At 37.0% G+C, this 20,574-nt stretch overlaps 2 protein-coding genes across 4 annotated transcripts in view; one reads left to right on the top strand and one right to left on the bottom strand.

Moving 5' to 3' along the window:
- Positions 1–20,574, top strand: part of LOC139763435 (uncharacterized) — a 79,562-nt gene that overhangs the window by 57,627 nt on the left and 1,361 nt on the right. For 2 of the 3 annotated variants that reach the window (XM_071689487.1, XM_071689471.1), the window contains exons 3-5: positions 8,162–8,415; positions 9,655–9,791; positions 12,010–12,693. In XM_071689487.1, the coding sequence (XP_071545588.1) occupies positions 8,162–8,415; positions 9,655–9,791; positions 12,010–12,145 (527 nt within the window). In that variant the 3' untranslated portion in view covers positions 12,146–12,693. Of the gene's footprint in view, positions 1–8,161; positions 8,416–9,654; positions 9,792–12,009; positions 12,694–20,574 lie in introns of those variants that run through there. The other variant, XM_071689479.1, reaches the window with a different exon arrangement.
- The window catches only part of Wdr62 (WD repeat domain 62), a 256,762-nt gene continuing 253,776 nt past the window's right edge, over positions 17,589–20,574 (bottom strand). The window contains 1 exon segment of the mRNA XM_071689470.1: positions 17,589–20,181. Within this exon segment, the coding sequence (XP_071545571.1) occupies positions 19,829–20,181 (353 nt within the window). The 3' untranslated portion in view covers positions 17,589–19,828.

Genomic DNA, 20,574 nt, shown 5'->3' with positions numbered 1-20,574 from the left:
CGGATGAGTGACCTTTCACCTCGTCTGTTGGGTCAGACGACGGGTTAACTAGTACACCATCTGGTTACACACCTACACGCAACAGGCCCCTGTTAGCCTAACAGACTACCCGCCCCTCTCGGCACACTCAGACTTGCTATCTGCACTTTCCGTTTCTGACCCGTAAGAATGTCTTGTGACTCATTCTGTTGCTGAGCAATGAAGATCGTGAGGTAAAAGTACAGTTGATTGGGAGTGTTCAGTGGCCCCGTGGTATGTGACTTATAAGGTAGTCATTTTGATAGCAAATTTTTTGGTATTTGAGGGGACTGACCGTATAAGATACGCGTTGTGGATAGCTTAACCCAGCGACTGTGGTAACACAGTGACTGTGGTAGTACAATTTCGTACCTGGATGAATCCATGGCTCTCTTTTTTGTGTGTGTGGGGGGGATCAGAACCAGTTTACATGGATTACCCAAGATTCAAAGACAGTTTATTCTGCGACAAGCCAGTTTTCATGAATTTTTCGGGATCAAAGCCACTAACTTATATTTCAAATCCAAAGCCAGGCTCGATATATTTCTCTTAGGTCAGAGCCAGTTTTCATGTGTTTTTCCAAGGTCAAAGCCGGTTTTCATACTTTTTTCGGTTAAAGCAAATTTCTATGTTTTTCAGGGTCATAGTTTTTTTTGGTTTACCAGTCCAAACCAGTTTCTATGAGTTTCCCGGGGTCAAAGCTAGTTTTTTTTTTTTTTTTGGCTTTCCCAGGGTCAAAGCTAGTTTCTATGGGTTTTCCAGAAATGAAGTCAGTTTCTATAGGTTTTCCAGAGTCATAGCCAGTTTCTATAGGGTTTCCAAGGTCAAAGCCAGTTTCTATGTGGCTTCCAAGATCATAGCCAGTTTCTGTGGGTTTTCAGAGTCAGAGCCAGTGTCTAGGAGTTTTCCAGAGTCTAAGCCAGTTTCTAAGAGTTCCCCGGCTCAAAGCCAGTTTGGATTAGTTTCTCCAAGGTCAAAGCCGGTTTGTATAAGGTTTTCCAGGGTCAAAGCTTGTTTGTATGAGTTCCTACAGGGTCAGAACCAGTTTGTATGAGGTTCTCCAGAGTCAAAGCCTGCTTGAGTTCCTGCTTTGTCAAATCCGGTTTGTATGAGGTTCTCAGGGATCAAACCCTGTTTGTATGAGGTTCTCAGGGATCAAACCCTGTATGTATGAGGTTCTCATGATGAAAGCTAATTCGCTTGAGTTTCGCAATGGTTCAAAGCCATTTTTGTATAAGTTTCACCGGGGTCAAAGCCATTTTGTATGAGTTTCTCTAAGGTCAGAGCTAGTTTGTATGTTTCACAAGTCACATCCAGTTTCCACGGGTTTCCTCTGGGTTAAAGCTCGTTCTCATAGGTTTCCACGTGGTTCCCATCAACATGCTTAAACTAGGCGTCCATCAGTACAACCTCTCAGGACGCCCATCAACACACCCAACCTTACTTACCTCCAGTCATCGTCTTGATCAGGCTATCTCTTGGTGACTCCCGTGTACGTCCTTTTATGTGATGTTTCGCTAATCGAGGTAATCCGACCTTCTTTGACTTCTAATTGAAGCGAGCATACATTCCGTCTTTAAGGTTAAGCTCGCGAGGACATATATTAGTTTTGGGATTTCATCGACCTTTGTTATCACTGGTGGTCATATGACAGTCCTCCTCAGCGGATGATGAAGGAATAATGGGAAAACTTCCACGTCAGTCATCAGTAACCTAACGGTAAATAAATTTCGGGATTCTGTGGGTGAGAAGGACTTGAGAGTGGACACCATCCCTAACCTGTTGCCAGAGTCCCTTATGAAAAGAAGACAAACTGTCCTCTGGTAGATATCTGAATTGCTAGCTTTCAAGTATTTAGGTAAGAAAATCTTTCACGAGGTGTTCACATCCTACTTAAGGGCCAAACTAGAATATGCTTCTCACGTTTGATCACAGCAACTAAAGAATCTCAAAGAGCTTATGGAGACGGTTCAAAAGAGGGCAACGAAGACAGTACCAGAATTATGAGAGCCGAGTTACGGAGCAAGGGCTAGAGGCTTTAAATTTACCCACTTTGAATGAGAGAAAGAGAGAAGAATGAGGGGTTACTTGATCACTTTTTTTTTTTTTAAAGAACATCATGTCATTGACCAAAGTGAGATATTTGGCGGTCATGTTGGCTTGGGTCAAAGTTATGTTTGAGGTGTGATTACTGTATCACTGGTCGGTGAATATGATCGTCATCGCATATTCAAATCTGGCATTAACTAGTGCATCAGTAAACAGATTAACTAACGCTACATATACAGCAAAGTTAGCTGGATGATGTTGACCAGACTTACCACATATTCTGTAACGTTCTACATGTTATTAAGTTATTAGGGGAACTGTATAGTGCAGAGTTGGCAAATTCTGGTTGAAATGATCTTCAGAGTGAAACAGATTGTTTTATATGATTTTCTTCAACTCACACCAGTCTGTAACTGCATGTAAGGGCAGACATTTTTATTTTCGGTACACTTAGTGTTTACAAAGAGACCTGTTAATGGCAAGAAAATAGGGAAATATATCAGTATGTATGACGATGAAATGGGAAATGATTTCAAATATGCTGTTAGATGAATTCAAAAGAGATTAATCGCCAGCTCAAATAAGCTCATAGTGCTTGTAATTTTGGTCATCGTTCGGGAAATGATCCTTCTGAGAAGAGTATCACTGTATTTCTCTTGGTTCCAGTCAGTGAGAACAACCAAGAACTTCCAGATATGTTTGGGATATCCCAGACATTTTCAGGGATATTATACACATCTCCTTCAGACATTTATGTGTATAATTTCATGTTGCCTTAGGTAATTTTTTTTTCAGTTACATATGCTAAACTATAGTCCCCATTTAGATGATTTATTTGATTTTGATTCACTTTGGTTTCACATAAGTACATGAATACATATATTCAATGAAAAAATAAGACTACAGCAAATGTGGAGTAAGTTTAAAACTTACGTAGAACCAGATTAAACTAAAGTGAGACCATGCAACATATGTGGAGTAAGTTGATAACTTTTATGGAATAATAAAGAAGTCAGGTTTCAGTCCTCCTTCAGGTAGTTGCTCTAATTATTTAAAGGGATTGATGGACTTTTTATACCATGATTCAGAACTTGTTAGTTTCTTGCAAGTACTCTTCTGATAAAATGCTGCACAAAATAACAAATGAAAGAATTCTGCTGATAATGGCAGCACAAAATGACATTTTTAAGAGAATTTGGCTGATAATTGCTGCACAAAATAACATTTATGTGAAGACTGTAATATAATTTTTTTGAGATCTGACTCTATAAAGCCAGTTAGTTGTTGACCTGAGATGATGTCAGTCAGTGGCTTCACCAGTCATCATCAGTGGCCAAGTTATTTTGATGTCACTGATCCAACAGCAGAAAATATTTAAAGTTCTTAATAGTTTGCCTTGACTTTTTCATCCATACCTTAATACCTACAACATGCATTACTTCTCCAGTTTAAGTGGTTGTAAAGAAAATTTTTGATTTGATTGATAACTTATTCCAACCTTTATAGTATATGGTCTCACTTTTGTGCTGGCTCTTCATTAGCGGGATCCAGTGAAAATTGCCTAGGGTAATATTCCTCCTCTGGTTCTGAGATATGCCTTAGAATTGACTCCGACTCATTGCAAGCTTTTCAAACCTCTGCTGCTTTAGCTGCCTCCTAGTTTGTGGTCATCTGTAATTTCTTGTAAATTTTGGTCCGTTATCTTCTCTTCAGACTTTTATAATGGAAGACCACAAAAACAAACAATTTATGTATAAACAGTTAAATCATAACTAAACTCAGACACACAAAGTCCAAACATTGCAGATATGAAACCAAGTCAAACACACCATCATATCTTAAAAAAAAAAAGATTCTGTGTGTGACAAGAAACACTTCACACACAGTTCAGCTGCAAAAAATCAAATAACCTTTATCCATGTCATTTAACCACAACTATTGTCTCATAACAGTTTTGGCATTCCCAGACAGTATTGCAACTGGATATTAGGAAATGGTAGATCAACTAAAACCTTAGCCCTTGATCAAGGCAATCACCTTCTTCTAGAGCCAAACTTCTCAAGCAAAATTGAGGTATTAGAGCATAATACCATTAGAGGTTGGAGGACCTTGAACTCTACAGCCGACAAAGAGGAAGAGAAAGTTATTCAATCATATGCAGTTAGCAACAAATTGAAGGATTTAGAATACTGTACTTGGACTAAAAGAGTCCTTGATAGTAAGAAACAAATGAATGAAGTCATCAGTACTACCTTGGAACATAGCAAAAAAAAAGATATAAAACAATGATATGACAACCCATGAGAAAGGTGACAAGACTATTCATGCAATACAAAGTGAAATAAGAAACTTACATATACCTTTTCGACATCATCCCCTTATCTAGCCCTTCATTCTACCTTATTTGGGACATGCTCTACAAGTCCAAAGACCATCACTGACCTTCATCTGCTTTTGTCAGTCTTCACTCTGTGTGATTACTATTTGTGTGTTACAGGGAGACATTCGCATTACCTCTTAACCTTGTGTGTACCATGTCTTTACCCTTATGTGTATGAATACACAAAGACCCCAGTTTGAGCCAGATACCCATTTATGTGCTATCTTCAAGGGGAAGATGAATAGCTGGGATGGCTGTGGGCTGACTATCATACCATGGATTTAGGCCTAAGTGGTCCTTTTGGATGAACCACGGTCAGCAACAGTAACCGCTACACAATGTGTGTGTGTTTTTTTTCTTGGATTCCACCTCCAAATGGTACCACCATGAGTGAAAAGTCACCTTCACCCATGCTATATCTTTACTGGAAAGAAAAAAATAGTACAATATTGACAAAACTCTAAACAATAGAAAACCACTAGAGAGATTAGATTGCATGATTAGAGTTTGACGGCATTCTCAAGATTTATCCTGTAATTTCAGTATTAGTTTATGGAAGGTGGCATTTATAGAGTTACCTTCTCTTCTTCCTTCTTGTACTTTTTTTTTTAATGTCTATCTTTATCTCTAATACCTGTTTCCTCTGTGAATTCCCATTAAGGAGGTGGTCACTTATCTGTGTCCTTACATGGCTCCCTCGCATACTCCATTCAACGCACTCTTTCAAGTTTCTCACCCTCCAGTAGTCTTCTACTTTATTTCCCCATGGCACAGGTGATACTGCCCTCTTTAATTGTACTGTCATACACTCTCCTTGTCTTTCCACATGCCCAAACCACTTCAAAGTATTACTTTTCACCCACGTTATCACTCCAGAATTCACCCTTGTATTCCTTACTATCCCAAATCTCTCCTGTGCCACCTCATTTCTTTATCCATTCCATCTAGTCATACAACATGCTCCTTTCAGATATATCACTCATTTTACACAGCCTGGATTCTTAACCTCTGACTCATTCTATGTTCATGTTTCATATGCCAAGGGCAAGGCCAAAAGGACTGTGCTTTCCCTTAATTCTTTCTTCATTTCCATACTTACGCCTTTACCCATCATTATTCTATTAAGGGACCTAATAACTCTTCTACCCCGAACTGATCTGTCTCTTATTTCTCATTTCATATCACCAAACTTACCTAAGATAGCTCCCAAATACTTAAAATTCTGCCGTCTTCCAGTGAGCTGTGAAGAGGAAATAGCACTGAAAGCTTTCAATATCTATTAATTTGACCACATTGCAATTTTTGTAGTAGCTGTAAGATTGATTGAACCAGGTCACAAGTTTGTAGTTTTCATCTTTATCAGATTTTTTTTTGTTTTGTTTTGTTTTGTTTGTTACAGTGTTTCTTGTATGCTTAGCAGTAGTAATAGTGTTAGTTACCCAAAGATAGCCATCTTCTCACATTTATATATATATATATATATATATATATATATATATATGGTTTCAGAAGTGGTAGAGGATGTGTGGATCAGGTGTTTGCTTTGAAGAATGTATGTGAGAAATACTTAGAAAAGCAAATGGATTTGTATGTAGCATTTATGGATCTGGAGAAGGCATATGATAGAGTTGATAGAGATGCTCTGTGGAAGGTATTAAGAATATATGGTGTGGGAGGCAAGTTGTTAGAAGCAGTGAAAAGTTTTTATCGAGGATGTAAGGCATGTGTACGTGTAGGAAGAGAGGAAAGTGATTGGTTCTCAGTGAATGTAGGTTTGCGGCAGGGGTGTGTGATGTCTCCATGGTTGTTTAATTTGTTTATGGATGGGGTTGTTAGGGAGGTAAATGCAAGAGTTTTGGAAAGAGGGGCAAGTATGAAGTCTGTTGGGGATGAGAGAGCTTGGGAAGTGAGTCAGTTGTTGTTCGCTGATGATACAGCGCTGGTGGCGGATTCATGTGAGAAACTGCAGAAGCTGGTGACGGAGTTTGGTAAAGTGTGTGGAAGAAGAAAGTTAAGAGTAAATGTCAATAAGAGCAAGGTTATTAGGTACAGTAGGGTTGAGGGTCAAGTCAATTGGGAGGTGAGTTTGAATGGTGAGAGGCTGGAGGAAGTGAAGTGTTTTAGATATCTGGGAGTGGATCTGTCAGCGGATGGAACCATGGAAGCGGAAGTGGATCATAGGGTGGGGGAGGGGGCGAAAATTTTGGGAGCCTTGAAAAATGTGTGGAAGTCGAGAACATTATCCCGGAAAGCAAAAATGGGTATGTTTGAAGGAATAGTGGTTCCAACAATGTTGTATGGTTGCGAGGCGTGGGCTATGGATAGAGTTGTGCGCAGGAGGATGGATGTGCTGGAAATGAGATGTTTGAGGACAATGTGTGGTGTGAGGTGGTTTGATCGAGTAAGTAACGTAAGGGTAAGAGGGATGTGTGGAAATAAAAAGAGCGTGGTTGAGAGAGCAGAAGAGGGTGTTTTGAAGTGGTTTGGGCACATGGAGAGAATGAGTGAGGAAAGATTGACCAAGAGGATATATGTGTCGGAGGTGGAGGGAACGAGGAGAAGAGGGAGACCAAATTGGAGGTGGAAAGATGGAGTGAAAAGGATTTTGTGTGATCGGGGCCTGAACATGCAGGAGGGTGAAAGGAGGGCAAGGAATAGAGTGAATTGGAGCGATGTGGTATACAGGGGTTGACGTGCTGTCAGTGGATTGAATCAAGGCATGTGAAGCGTCTGGGGTAAACCATGGAAAGCTGTGTAGGTGTGTATATTGCGTGTGTGGACGTGTGTATGTACATGTGTATGGGGGGGGGGTTGGGCCATTTCTTTCGTCTGTTTCCTTGCGCTACCTCGCAAACGCGGGAGACAGCGACAAAGTATAAAAAAAAAAAAAAAAAAAAAAAAAAAAAATATATATATATATATATATATATATATATATATATATATATATATATATATATATTTCTTTCTTTCTTTCAAACTATTCGCCATTTCCCGCATTAGCGAGGTAGCGTTAAGAACAGAGGACTGGGCCTTTGAGGGAATACCCTCACCTGGCCCAATTCTCTGTTCCTTCTATATATATATATATATATATATATATATTGTCCCTGGAGATAGGGGAGAAAGAATATTTCCCACGTATTCCCTGCGTGTCGTAGAAGGCGACTAAAAGGGGAGGGAGCGGGGGGCTGGAAATCCTCCTTTTTTTTTTTTTTTTTTTTTTTTTTTTTCCAAAAGAAGGAACAGAGAATGGGGCCAGATGAGGATATTCCCTCAGAGGCCCAGTCCTCTGTTCTTAACGCTACCTTGCTAATGCGGGAAATGGCGAATAGTTTGAAAGAAAGAAAAGATATATATATATATATATATATATATATATATATATATATATATATATATATATATATATATATAGGAGAGCAAATTATGATGGAGTAGGTAAAAGGAAGATTCAACTAGGTTACCAAAATCATATCTGTTATGAAGTCTACATGTTCTGTTAGGTTGCAGGTAATTGTTATATATGCAACACTGGGAAATTAGTGTAGGGCTGAATTTATATACTTTCCTTGGTCTCCACATTAAACAAATAATAATAAAATAGATTAAGGAAAAATAAAGAAAGACAGCCATATTAGACACATTCATATCAGATGGACAAAAATATCAATCATTGTATAGTTATTCTATTATCTTTCTGATGACTTTCAGGTGAGAATGAGAATGGAGCGGAAGGTAGTGGATCTGACTCTCAGAGTGAGAGTGGGATTAGCAGTAGTGGTGGAAGTAGCACAGGTATTGCTGGTCAAAAACGAAAGAAGACTTGCTTGACTGGGTCAACTGGTCCACCTCGACGGGGTAAAAAAAGGAGATCTGGGATATCTGCAAGAGAGAGAAACCTTCGGCGACTGGAGAGCAATGAGCGAGAAAGGATGAGAATGCACTCACTTAACAAAGCTTTCCAGGTAGGTGTCAGAGACTGAGCACTGGTTTTGCAAAAAATAACTGTTGGCTAGGTGCTATGATTTATGTTAAGCTGCCTTTTTGTGTCTTTTTTAAAATACTGCGGACACTCTTGTGGTGGTTGTAATTTGAAACTGTTTTAATCCATATACCTCCAAGATGTTAGATATATGTGCAGCCATTACATATTCCCTAGCAGGTTGAAGTTGAAAGAAATTGCTTTTGATAGCTTAGATTATGTTTTGAGAGACCTTTTGATCAAAGACCCCTAACTTTTCTCTTTTTGAAAGGTATTTTTCCAGTATGTAACAAATGCAGCATGATGAGTGAGACCGATATGTATTTTGACCAAAGTTAAGCTGAATACACTGGAAAACAATAATACATATTTACACGACATGATAACCAGACGACACTATCTAAAAAAATAAAAGCCTGCTTTGACATATGCAGGTAAGGCATTGGTTTGGCATAGGAATTGGTATTCATTAGAGTGCTTGTAGTTGAAATGAATTTTTGTAAAGGTTTAAGGTACCATAAGAAGAGAATATTTATTTTTATTTATTTTGCTTTGTCGCTGTCTCCCGCGTTAGCGAGGTAGCGCAAGGAAACAGACGAAAGAATGGCCCAACCCGCCCACATACACTTGCATATACATACATGTCCACACACGCACAATATACATACCTATACATCTCAATGTACACATATATATACACACACAGACATATACATATATACACATGTACTTAATTCATACTGTCTGCCTTTATTTGTTCCCATCGCCACCCCGCCACACATGGAATAACAACCCCCTCCCCCCTCATGTGTGCGAGGTAGCGCTAGGAAAAACACCAAAGGCCCCATTCGTTCACACTCAGTCTCTAGCTGTCATGTAATAATGCACTGAAACCACAGCTCCAGAGAAGAGAAATGTGAAATAATATTTAGGTTGGTCATTTAGTTTCAGATTAGTGTATGTGACCCTGAGATTGAATATACAAAAGTTTCAAGAAAACAACTGAATATGTTTAGGTTGTGTTGGACAAAGATAATTTGGAAGAACAAAGTGAGTGATAAAGAGGCTACAAATGAATTGGCGGGGTATTTGATTACTGTGTTTTACAGGAAAATTTTAGAATGTATGCCAGCTTTGAGTTCATAAGATATGGGCAGGTTTATGGAATTGATTTTGCTTATGTTGAAAAAAATATTTGTGTTACAGTTCCGTGATATTTCAGGAGCTACGTGAAGTCATCCCACATGTCAAGATGGACAGGCGGCTGAGCAAGATTGAGACACTAACATTGGCAAAACACTATATTATGGCACTCACAAACACTGTTTGTGACATGCGTGGAGATGAAAAACCATACAAGTAAGTAAATAATATGTCAATGTTTATCATGATTCATTTAATTGTCATAATTTGAATGGGATTTGAACAGCATTAGTGCAGTGCACTCTCAGCCTTTGAGATGTTGGTTTGGCAGGATAATGCTTGCTGTGTGCATTCTGATGTGGTCATTATCATGTTAAAGACACTATACTGAATTGCACGTTCTGGCTCTTCTGAAGTTGCCAATCCATAAAAAGGGGAAAGAGAAAAAAGAATGTTACTTTTACTATTATTTGTAGAATGACACTTCATCCTTTTACATTTTCACTGTGATTTTTTTCAGAACTAGTTATCAGAAATAAGTGTATTGGTATAAAATAACAATATGTACATAGAAGACTGAAAAAAAGAACTATTGAAATGACTACCCCAACCCCCTTTGGTTTTCATATTGTACTGTATTAATTGATAAAGTTACTTATAGAATTGTAGAGCTCAGGTTACATTTATGGCTTTTGTAGGTTGTGCATTTCATTTCCATCCGTGAAATTTGGCTAAAGTTCAGGGAAGTATTTAGTATCATCAAACTTAGTGAAAAGCTAGCAAGATAAAGTATGAATCATCATGAAGTAAAGATGAAGAATGTTTATTAGGCTGCATTTGTACTTTGTACTTTGACTTGATTTATGGTCTTGAACAGATCAGTTTTATACTGGTTTTGGGGATACCTCCTACTACTGCAGCTCAGTCTGCAGCCAGGTTTCCCTGGTGAACATCTTATTTACCAATTAAATTGATAATTTAGTTTTTCATTTACTATGCACAGTTTAGTCTTGCAACTGTGCAACTTGGTGAAGGGAATTTTCCATTTTCATTTTTAAAAGTCTGTGGAGTCCTCTCATTCTTTGTATGGCAGTCACAAGTCATGAGCTAAACATTTATGCTATCTAACCTCAGCCTACAGCTTGTTTGCTCTGCACTGGACTTTAATTTCATATCTTACTGTATCTGTCATTCTAATAATTAATTTTGATTGCTGATTTTTTTAAGTGTATTTCATGTTTATCGTATTTGTACCTTGGGATGAGTACAATTCTAGTTTTTCATGTTACATTTACTCAGATATTTTACTGAATCAGTTTGGATGGTAAAGGACCTTTGGGTTTTCACTAGCTTAGCAATTTCTATAGCTCTTTGTGGTGACATTCACACACAGTAGTATTCTATTCTTAAGAGAAAAAGTGCTGTGAATAGTACCATCATTGGACTTTCTTGGTTTGAAATTTCTCAGTACCATGGCAGTCCTCTTTGCAGCTCTGACAGTTTCCTTGTGTTATGATACTACATTCAGTATGACATAATTTTATTAATCTTTTCATAGTGGAGTTCAAAATTAAGCTTACTGAGTAAAACTGAAATAAGTAGTCCAAGAGAGGGTTAGGATGCCCAGCATTTAGCAGTTGTACCAATGACATGAAAAAAAAATTATCACTTGATAAATCACTGGCTGTCACTAGTTTATGGTAGTGGACAAAGTTCGTATCATATCAGTAAATCACCTTATTTTCCATATGTTAATAATCATTAATTTAATTAACACGAACAGCATATTTGAGAAAATTTATCGCAAAATATTCCCCATGAACATATCCCCTTTTTATAACATCGTCTGTGGTAATGCATCTATCACCTTAAAAAAAGAGCCTCTATGGATACTAGAAAAACATTACGTAATGCAAAGGAGTCATGCTCATGAAATACAAGGAAAACTGCTGTACAGAACATGAGATATGTTTTAAGTTGACTGGTGAAGTAGGTTTGGGTAGATGGGATAGATGTGCTTGAATGCTATAACTGTCTACCCATATGTGTTTTCATTAACTCCATTCCAGTCTACATAATGATTGGTAAAGTTAATATATGGATACATTTAGGAGTGCAGTCATGAAATTTTTTACCTCGTTTAAATAAGAGATAAAAGAACAAGATCTTCATAGATGGTGTGGCTCTTGAAATATTTATGCATCTAATTTGGAGACAATGAATAGCAACTTTTCCATTAAATTAGGGTGAGTGACGGGTCAGATTGCAGTGAATTAAGCTGATAAGTATTCAGGAAATGCAGTTACATCACTAGGAATTTTGTTTATCATACCGTCATAAACTTGCCTATAAAACATTTATTACTGTTAGTTATGCATTTAATAATACATGCAGTGTTTGCTTGCTATTGTGATATTTGTTGTTATTTTTTCAGATTTCTAGAGGCTTTTGTAAACCAAGTACATGAACATCAAGAAGATGATGGTGAGGGAGATGAAGAGGAGGAGGAGGAAGAGGAAGAGGAAGAAATGGAAGAAATTAATAACAATGGTGTCACACAAGTATTATAAATCAGTCTAAATACATTATGGGTAAGGCCATGAGACCAAAGTTGTGTCAGATTTATAGTGGAAACCTGTAGCTAAGTTTTGCAGTATGAAAATTTCCTTAAACAGCTTGTGGTAGAGATGAGGCATGATAGTATCATCAGTAAATATGGTAAGGTCTGTATTTCTTGAAATGCTTTGTATTACATGAAAACTTAATGTCCTGTGGTTTGAATGAAATAAAGTTTTCAACTCTAACTGAAAGCTCTTGAATATCATATGAATAGCATTGCTTTCATGCCCCAACCACTTGATCCAGGCTTCTTATAGGAAATAATGAAAAATATTGAAAAATGGATATCACTTGAGAAGTAATTATAACTTGAAATTATACTTGTAATTAAATACCTGTCTTGAAATTTATCAGATAAAATTTTAGACATGTTTTTGTAAATACACAAATATGTGTTATTGAAGAAACTTAGGGGTAGTGCAATATTGTCATTTCAGGACAATAATTACAAGGTTATCAAATAAACTGCATTACCTTGATGTTCTTTGTATGCATGACATTATATTTTGCACATACATAATAACTATGTTGGCAAGATGGAGTGGGCTAGTGAAATGGGAGTGGTTCATTACAAAGGCTGCACCCATCTCATCTCTAATACCCACAACATTTTAAGTAGCAAGTTATTTGAAGTGTGTTGTATATGAAAGGGTAGATTTGAAAAATTGTATGTTGTGGTTAATACTTGATAATGTACATTGAAACAAGTGACAAGAAATTCAAAGCTGGAAAATAAAAACAAATGTATCCACATGTATGTATGTATGCATGATATATATATATATATATATATATATATATATATATATATATATATATATATATATTATTTATATAATGCATAACCCCAGGACCCCTGTAATGGGGCTTCTGCAGTTTTCAGGCTTCGCTTCAATCAGAAACAGAAAAATGTTGAACTCTTTTGGAAGAAGCTTAATGACAAGACTGTCCACCTTTTCAACAAGCGTTGGTGGTACAGCCTCACTGAAGGTGATATTTCACTCATGTTGTAACCACAAACAGGCAAAATCCAATATATACATATACATAATATATGATTATAGATATATGTATGTTAGGACAACTATGCAAATTTGCTATCTTCAGTGACTACCCTAATTGAAATACTGGAGTTTCAGAGTTACTTTTTAACATTGCAAATATAATTCAACATTCAGAATTTTCATAAAGTCACTAATTCATGACCAATTTGTGACCATCACAAATTTCCCAAAGTGTATAAACAAAAATACAAATAGTATTACATGACTTACCACAATGTAGACTCTTAAGTGATGACTAAGTTATGAGGAAGACCAGACAAGACTTGAGCCAAATTTTTACTATACTCTTGACTTTAAATTTCTTAATTCTTATTCTACGAATGCTACAATCTCTTTGTCTACTTATGTAATTTATTTAACACCTCTGTAAACACATTTACACACTGGACTTAATACACTTACACTGCACAGGTATTTATACTGTAGCTTACTTAATATGTCCTGTATTACACTTAACACTGCTGTATCCTGAAGCTATAGTAATGTACAGCAAGAATTGTATAGCACTGGCCTCATAAATTACATTTCACTGTACCACAGGATCTGGCCATCATTTGGGATGCCAAATTTGTGTTACAGTTTGCTATTTTTCTTCCTTTTACCATAAATTGTTAGGTATTTCGATGGAAACCAAACTAGTGGAGCATTGAATTTTTCCTGAATATTCGTGTGTATACCACATCGTTCAAATTTACTCTATTCTCTGCACACGCACACACACACACACACACACACACACACACACACCCCTGTATGTTCAGGCCCCAATCACTCAAAATCTTTTTCACTTCATCCTTCCACCTCCAATTTGGTTTCCTCCTCCTCCTTGTTTCCTCCACTGCTGACATACACGTCCTTTTTGTCAGTCTTTCTTCTCATTTTCTCCATATATCCAAACCATTTCAGCACACCTTCTTCAACCCTCTCAACCACATTTTTTATTCTGTTTTTCATAACCACACCTCTCTCATACCCCCTTATTATCTTCTAGATCAAACCAATTCACATCCTCATACATTTCATTTCCAACACCACAAGTCTCCTCTACATATGCTCATCCACAGCCCATGCCTCATATCCATACAACATTGTTGGGACCACTCTACCTTACAACATACCCATTTTATGTCCTCCCAGATAATGCACACACGTTTCTGGACTCTGCCTGCACAAGGTGGGAACACAAGTGATAAAAAGGGGTATCTTTTCATCAAACAACTGTCTTTCCAAAGGAGTCCATCAGTTCCCAGCTACCTTAAATTGCACAGCCTTGAAGCAACAGAAGCCTCAGCAGTGAAAGGGATCTTAGGGGTTATATAATGATAAAAAATTTCATATATGCCTACATCACCTCCCACAGGCCACACTGTTGAAAATCTTCTCATGTGCATATTACATCACAGCTGCATTAAAACATCCTGACGTTAATCAGGTTTTAATCAACATAAACATTGCATCAGATAGTTAGAAAACTGGCTGACTCCAAAGAATGCCTGCATCCCCACCAGAATCCATTACCCACTCAATTGGACACGAATCAGATTCGCACCCATAACCCTGAATGATCAACTTCTAGTGGATAGAACTTCAGTCATATTAGGTATCATATATGACACACACAACATGTACATCCTACAACTCGAATATCAATACAAAGATCTTAAACATATCAGTTGCCCTCAGAACACTTACTAGCACAGCTTTGGCCAAGGATAAGAATTGCATAGCATCCTCTACAACTAGTTCATACACTGCATTCTAAATTATGTCTCAAATGTGTGGTCATCCACCCTGTCTAAAAGCAAACTTAACAGAAATGCAGATTACACAAAACAAGGCCCTCATAATAATCACTGGCTGCCAAGCAACTATAAACACTCAACACATACACAATGAAACAAAAATACTTTTAGTAAAATTAGCCTCCATACACACTGCACCCATTTTGATGCAGCAACCCCAGACCCCTCCTAACTCAAAAACACCACAGCCATCCATAGTGATGTGCTTACACATTATCCCAACAAACATGACCGATTAAACAAACACTTGCATGCATTAACAGCAACAAATGTTAAACAACTGTTCTTCCGACAGATTCTTAAATTCTACCATATTAAACATACACCCATCTGAAACTACTTCCAAAGCATATACGAGTTACACTTTTCTGTTTGCATTCTAGACATGAACCATCTTGACATTAAAAACTTCATTTCAGCGTATCACAAGACGTCTCATTCCTGAGGTTCATCTTCCACATTAAAGACACCTAATATCTACTCCTTTCCTGCCTTGACTGTGAATAGGAATGCTTAAGGTTTGGTACAATATGCATGATAGCCAGAGTGGATGTGAGCAAATAAGCTAGAAATATAAAATAATGTGTTACTGTGAGTGATGCCATCTTCAGTGAGGCTGCATCATTATCAGTTGACAAAAGGGGGTTTAGTCTCATCAAGGAGCTTGTCATTCTAAAAGAGTTCAACATTTCCCTGCCTCTGATTGCATTACAGTCTTGAAGCTGCAGAAGTACCATGAAAGGGATCCAGAGGTTATATATAATAATAATAATTATATATATATATATATATATATATATATATATATATATATATTGGTTTGTGAAAATGAAGCATAAGAATTCCAGCTTGCATTCATATTCCTAGATTCCTTTCATGAGTTCCCTTTTGCTTGATGACAAAGATATATGATTGTGAAATCTATATCAGTTAATATAAATATTGTTGATCATATGATGAGAATCCAAAAGCAGAAGATATTTCGATAAATCTCCAAGAAGAGGATTAAATTTTATTTTTTGTAAATGGTAAATACAGACATGCCTATCTTTCTAGAAATCTTCATTTTATTTTCTCTTGTGAATATTTTTTAATCATTCCTTATGTAATGCACCACATAGTAACTATATTTTCATACTCTTGTGCAGTGGATTACTTTTGTAAAGAAATGTTGGAAATTTGTGAAATAGCCTTAGTATTGCTTGATGGACACAAAGTTTGTTATGAAACCACTAAATGTATTAATACCAACCTCCTGAATTTAAAACATAATTGTTTTATGGGGATTAAACAGATATTTATGTAGGTGGAATTTCCTTGGATGTACTTTGACATACATATGCTACACTAGCATGTATATTTAGTCATACATTAATGTTAGAGAATTGAGGTTGGGATTATTGCAATTACAGTCTGCAGATTCCTATTTTACTGCTAACGTTGTCTCCATCATAGCTAATGTAAAGTTACAGTATAGTGTGTCAGTGCTAATTCAAACCTTGTGCCTTAGTGATAACTATATTCTCTCTGGTTGCTCTCTTAATTGGTTGTGGTGAATATGCCTGTTTGAAGTATTATTGCTTTGTAGAAACATCTGCCTTATAGATTCACTGTAATGCATACTTTATCATTTTCATTCATATTTTCATCAATATATTGTATTTCTTATAAAGATCGACTCACTTCTCTACTGCCATTAGTGAATCTATTTACCATATTGACTAATCATCATCCATGTGTCCATTTTTTATGGTGACTTGAGAATGTGAAGAGATCTTTGAGATATATGTGAGAGTATATTCATCATCATTGTATATTAGTTGGCATTAAATCTGGCTCATTTTTGTCTTCCAAAAGTAACTTATTATTCAAACTCAAACTTTGACCACTGCATTAGCATTTTCTTTGCCCAAGGAGTAAAATGTAATGACAATAATTTAACTGTATTCAAAATACTTAAGCAATTATTTGTAGCACTGCATAGGATCTGATTTATTCAGCATCTGTATAAAGGACAAGAGGTAAGATATTTCAGACATCATTTCTGATGCTCATATTTGAAAACATGCAGAAATGGCTGTATGATTGTAGGCTCTGTACACAAGTGAATCTAAATTTTGAAGTTAGCAGTTGGTTTGAAGTAAACTTCCATTGCATTCTATCAGAGTAATATATTCGTATTGTTTATGTTCTTTGCCTCATGGTCTACCAAAGATTACAAATTCAGAAATTAGGGCTTTCTAGCAACCAGTTTAACACTGGTTGATCAACATAGTAAACTGAGTATCGCTATTAACCACTTCAGTTTAGCACTATTTTAATGATGCAAAGAATGGTCATGAAGGCAGAGATAGTATTGCAAAGTTAATATATTGCAGATTGAAGATTTTTATCTTTATAATAAAACTGATTGTATGAGGTAATATAAGTACTTTCTTCTCCTTTTTCCATATTTAATTAAAAAAAAGTTATCAGTAGCATATTTTCACTAATTACAATAAACATTCTAGGTTAAAGAAAGGCATTCCTCATGAAACATGTTTTATCAAGAAATGAGATTTCATTTGGCAAACATTTACCCGGATCTCCATGAGCACAGTCAGAGGACAAAGCTGTTCAACAGCATTGTCACAACACCCTAAAGGGAAACTGGAGGACAATCACACTAATGGAAGGCAATGACACTATCAGCCATGGAGAAGACACAGTCTTGCTGAAATGATGATTTACTAGGCATTAAATCCAGCCTATGACCTGTGATCTTCCCCAGGCAAGGGAATGATGTCTAAAAGCTAGAGAATGTACACTATTATACAGCTATACATATTCCCTAGCAGGCTAGGCATTCAGCCATGCATGCAGGGGTTTGGCACACACCTCTCCATGGCACCTCCTGGTACCCTTAGGGAGCATGACCTGAGGCAACCCAGCTCATCACTGCCCTTTCCAGGCATTTTTTTGCAACTCAACCAGAACTGGTACGGATAGGTCATTGCTCCCACAACTGCCCCTAGCCCATCCTAGCCCAAGGATGAGAGCTTAATGTCACATTTGTTACCAAACACACACAAGCCTTTTCTGTATTCCTCTACCTTGAGCTGCAGCACAAATATTTACTTTCTAAACTTGTTAATGACAAAAACCACCATTAACAGTATATATAACACAGCACATTCTTACTGGAAAACCTTGATCTCAAAGGGTCCAGCACTCGCTTCTTTTATGGTTGGGCATGGATATTCCCAAGATGTTAACTGTTGGGGGCAGACTAAAATTTAATTACAGCTAAATGCTGCTTGCAGACCATACTGTCCTAGCTTTTGCCAAAGCTATCATTTGCTTGGAATGTGTTATATCATTAATTCAGTCCAACAACATTCTTGAAAGCCAAGTAATTATCGTGAGGAAATAAAATCAGTGACAATGAAAATTTCATTAAAAATCTATACTTTAAAAATAATGAAATCAGCTCTAGCATGAGCACAGACAGCAGTGAGCAACAGAGCAACTATTTTTGGTATCGACGAATGGATGTTAACGCAAGATTGCAGCAATATCACGCCTAGTGATACTGCAAGTGGCTGGGTACTTAGGCCTGCCTGGTCTTTCTTGCTTTCTTTTTCACACTGGCACAGTTGCTGCATTTAGTAAATCCAATATTAATTTCAAACTTCCTTGAATGAAAAACAACAATCTACATTTCCCAGAGCTATAAATGCCCTATATAAAATAGTATTCAGCTTAAGAAAACATTCTACTTTTCAGCTTTGGTAAACTACATTCTCACATTAACTGAGATACTTCAAAGCACAAATAGTGATGGCATACTTAGCTCAATGTTCTGTATTGGAGAAGTGCCTTTCATAATACAGGACCAGGCAGTACAATTTACACAGCTAAGACATATAAAAAATAGATTCTAAAACACAGGGTAAACAGTCAGCCCAAAACAGCAGTAAGCCATTACCATGTCCAATAGACTGTAATTGACAAGTTAGACAAGTTAATAGCAAACGGATTAAGAAAAACATGCTGTTAAATAGAGTACTCAATGTAAGATTATATTAATCTAATACAAAAAAGATCACCTACATCTTGGTGCTATCGGCCTACCTGCTGCAATGAGACAGCATGTGTGCCATGTGTAGTGCATCCTTGCGTCAACAAGCCACTCTCACCTGACAACCACTTTGTACAGATCACTATGTTTCTGGTTTATGACTCTGATCCAATGAACTCATTACATCAGAAAACCAGATAATTTATGCATTCATCAATCCTACGGACAGGTTCAGTTTTTAATCAACTGAACTAAAAGTTTATATGGCAGGAGATAATTACAATGACATAGTGGTCATGAGAGCTTTGGCAGCAAATGAGGCTTAACGAGTTCTGCAAAAAACTCTTGCCCTAAATGGAAACAATTGTCACAGACAACCTGGAATGTATTATCCTACTGCATGAATCAAACATTACTAAAATAGCATCATCAAACACACAAACTTACACACACAAAGACTGTATCTATCAACAATGTAAATATCAGACATTACCACAAGACACCATGCTATCAAGAAAATCTTGAATACCACACGTAACACTTCTATTCACGTTGAAAACAAACTATACCTTGCACAGCCTTCCACTCATAAAATAGAGGTAAGATATGCCCTACCCATTTTTTGCATTCAACAGAAAAAAGAAAAAAAAGTTAAGCCATATGACTATCTGAGGTTTGGACTGCATGACTGTTCAAAGTTACACATAATCACGCTGGACCTGGAGGTGGCTGATGTGATGCCATTTTTTGTTGAACCATGTTGACCAGAATATCAGTGTATTGCTGCATCATTGCAACCATTCTTGGATCTTTGCTGTCTGATGCTTGTTGTGGAGGGGCTGTTGGGGACCTTAATGATGGTGCTGGAGCAGCATTAGGTGCAGTGAGAGGAGTGAGGGCATGAGTGGCTCTAGCAGCAGCACCTAGTAATAGAGAACGGAGGGCACGGTGATGGTCTTCCTCACCACCTCCCTCACTACATGCTCGCCACCAAAGCTGACTCAGACGTTCACAACCCTCTACTACCCATTCACATACACTTTCAACCACCCCAACACTCACTGAAAAGACAAAATGAAAAAAAAAAAATTTGAAAACACCAAACATCTGAAACTTCAATTTGCCAAAAAATATTGCACAACTGAAAATATCTAACCAAGAAAAATTATTCTTTAATAACCCTGACCAGTTCAAAAAATAACCTGAGCCTTTACACACTAAAGCCAATTCATATCAACATAAAATATCATTATCTCAACATCCTTTTTTCTGGAATACCTCTAGCCCTAAAGAAGTCTTATTTGGGTTTGTTTCAAAGAAATTTACAAACTTATCATCTGCCTAGCTTACTACACTATCATAATATCACAAAAGACTTATAAATGAATCTTGCTAATGATTTCTTCACACCACAGTCTTTTTCTTAACTGATGAAATTCAAACTGAACTGCTGC

This window comes from Panulirus ornatus, chromosome 3 (genome assembly GCF_036320965.1).
Source record: "Panulirus ornatus isolate Po-2019 chromosome 3, ASM3632096v1, whole genome shotgun sequence".
NCBI lineage: Eukaryota > Metazoa > Arthropoda > Malacostraca > Decapoda > Palinuridae > Panulirus > Panulirus ornatus.
The sequence above is the reverse complement of the archived record's forward strand: the minus strand, read 5'-3'. Positions and strand labels throughout refer to the sequence as shown.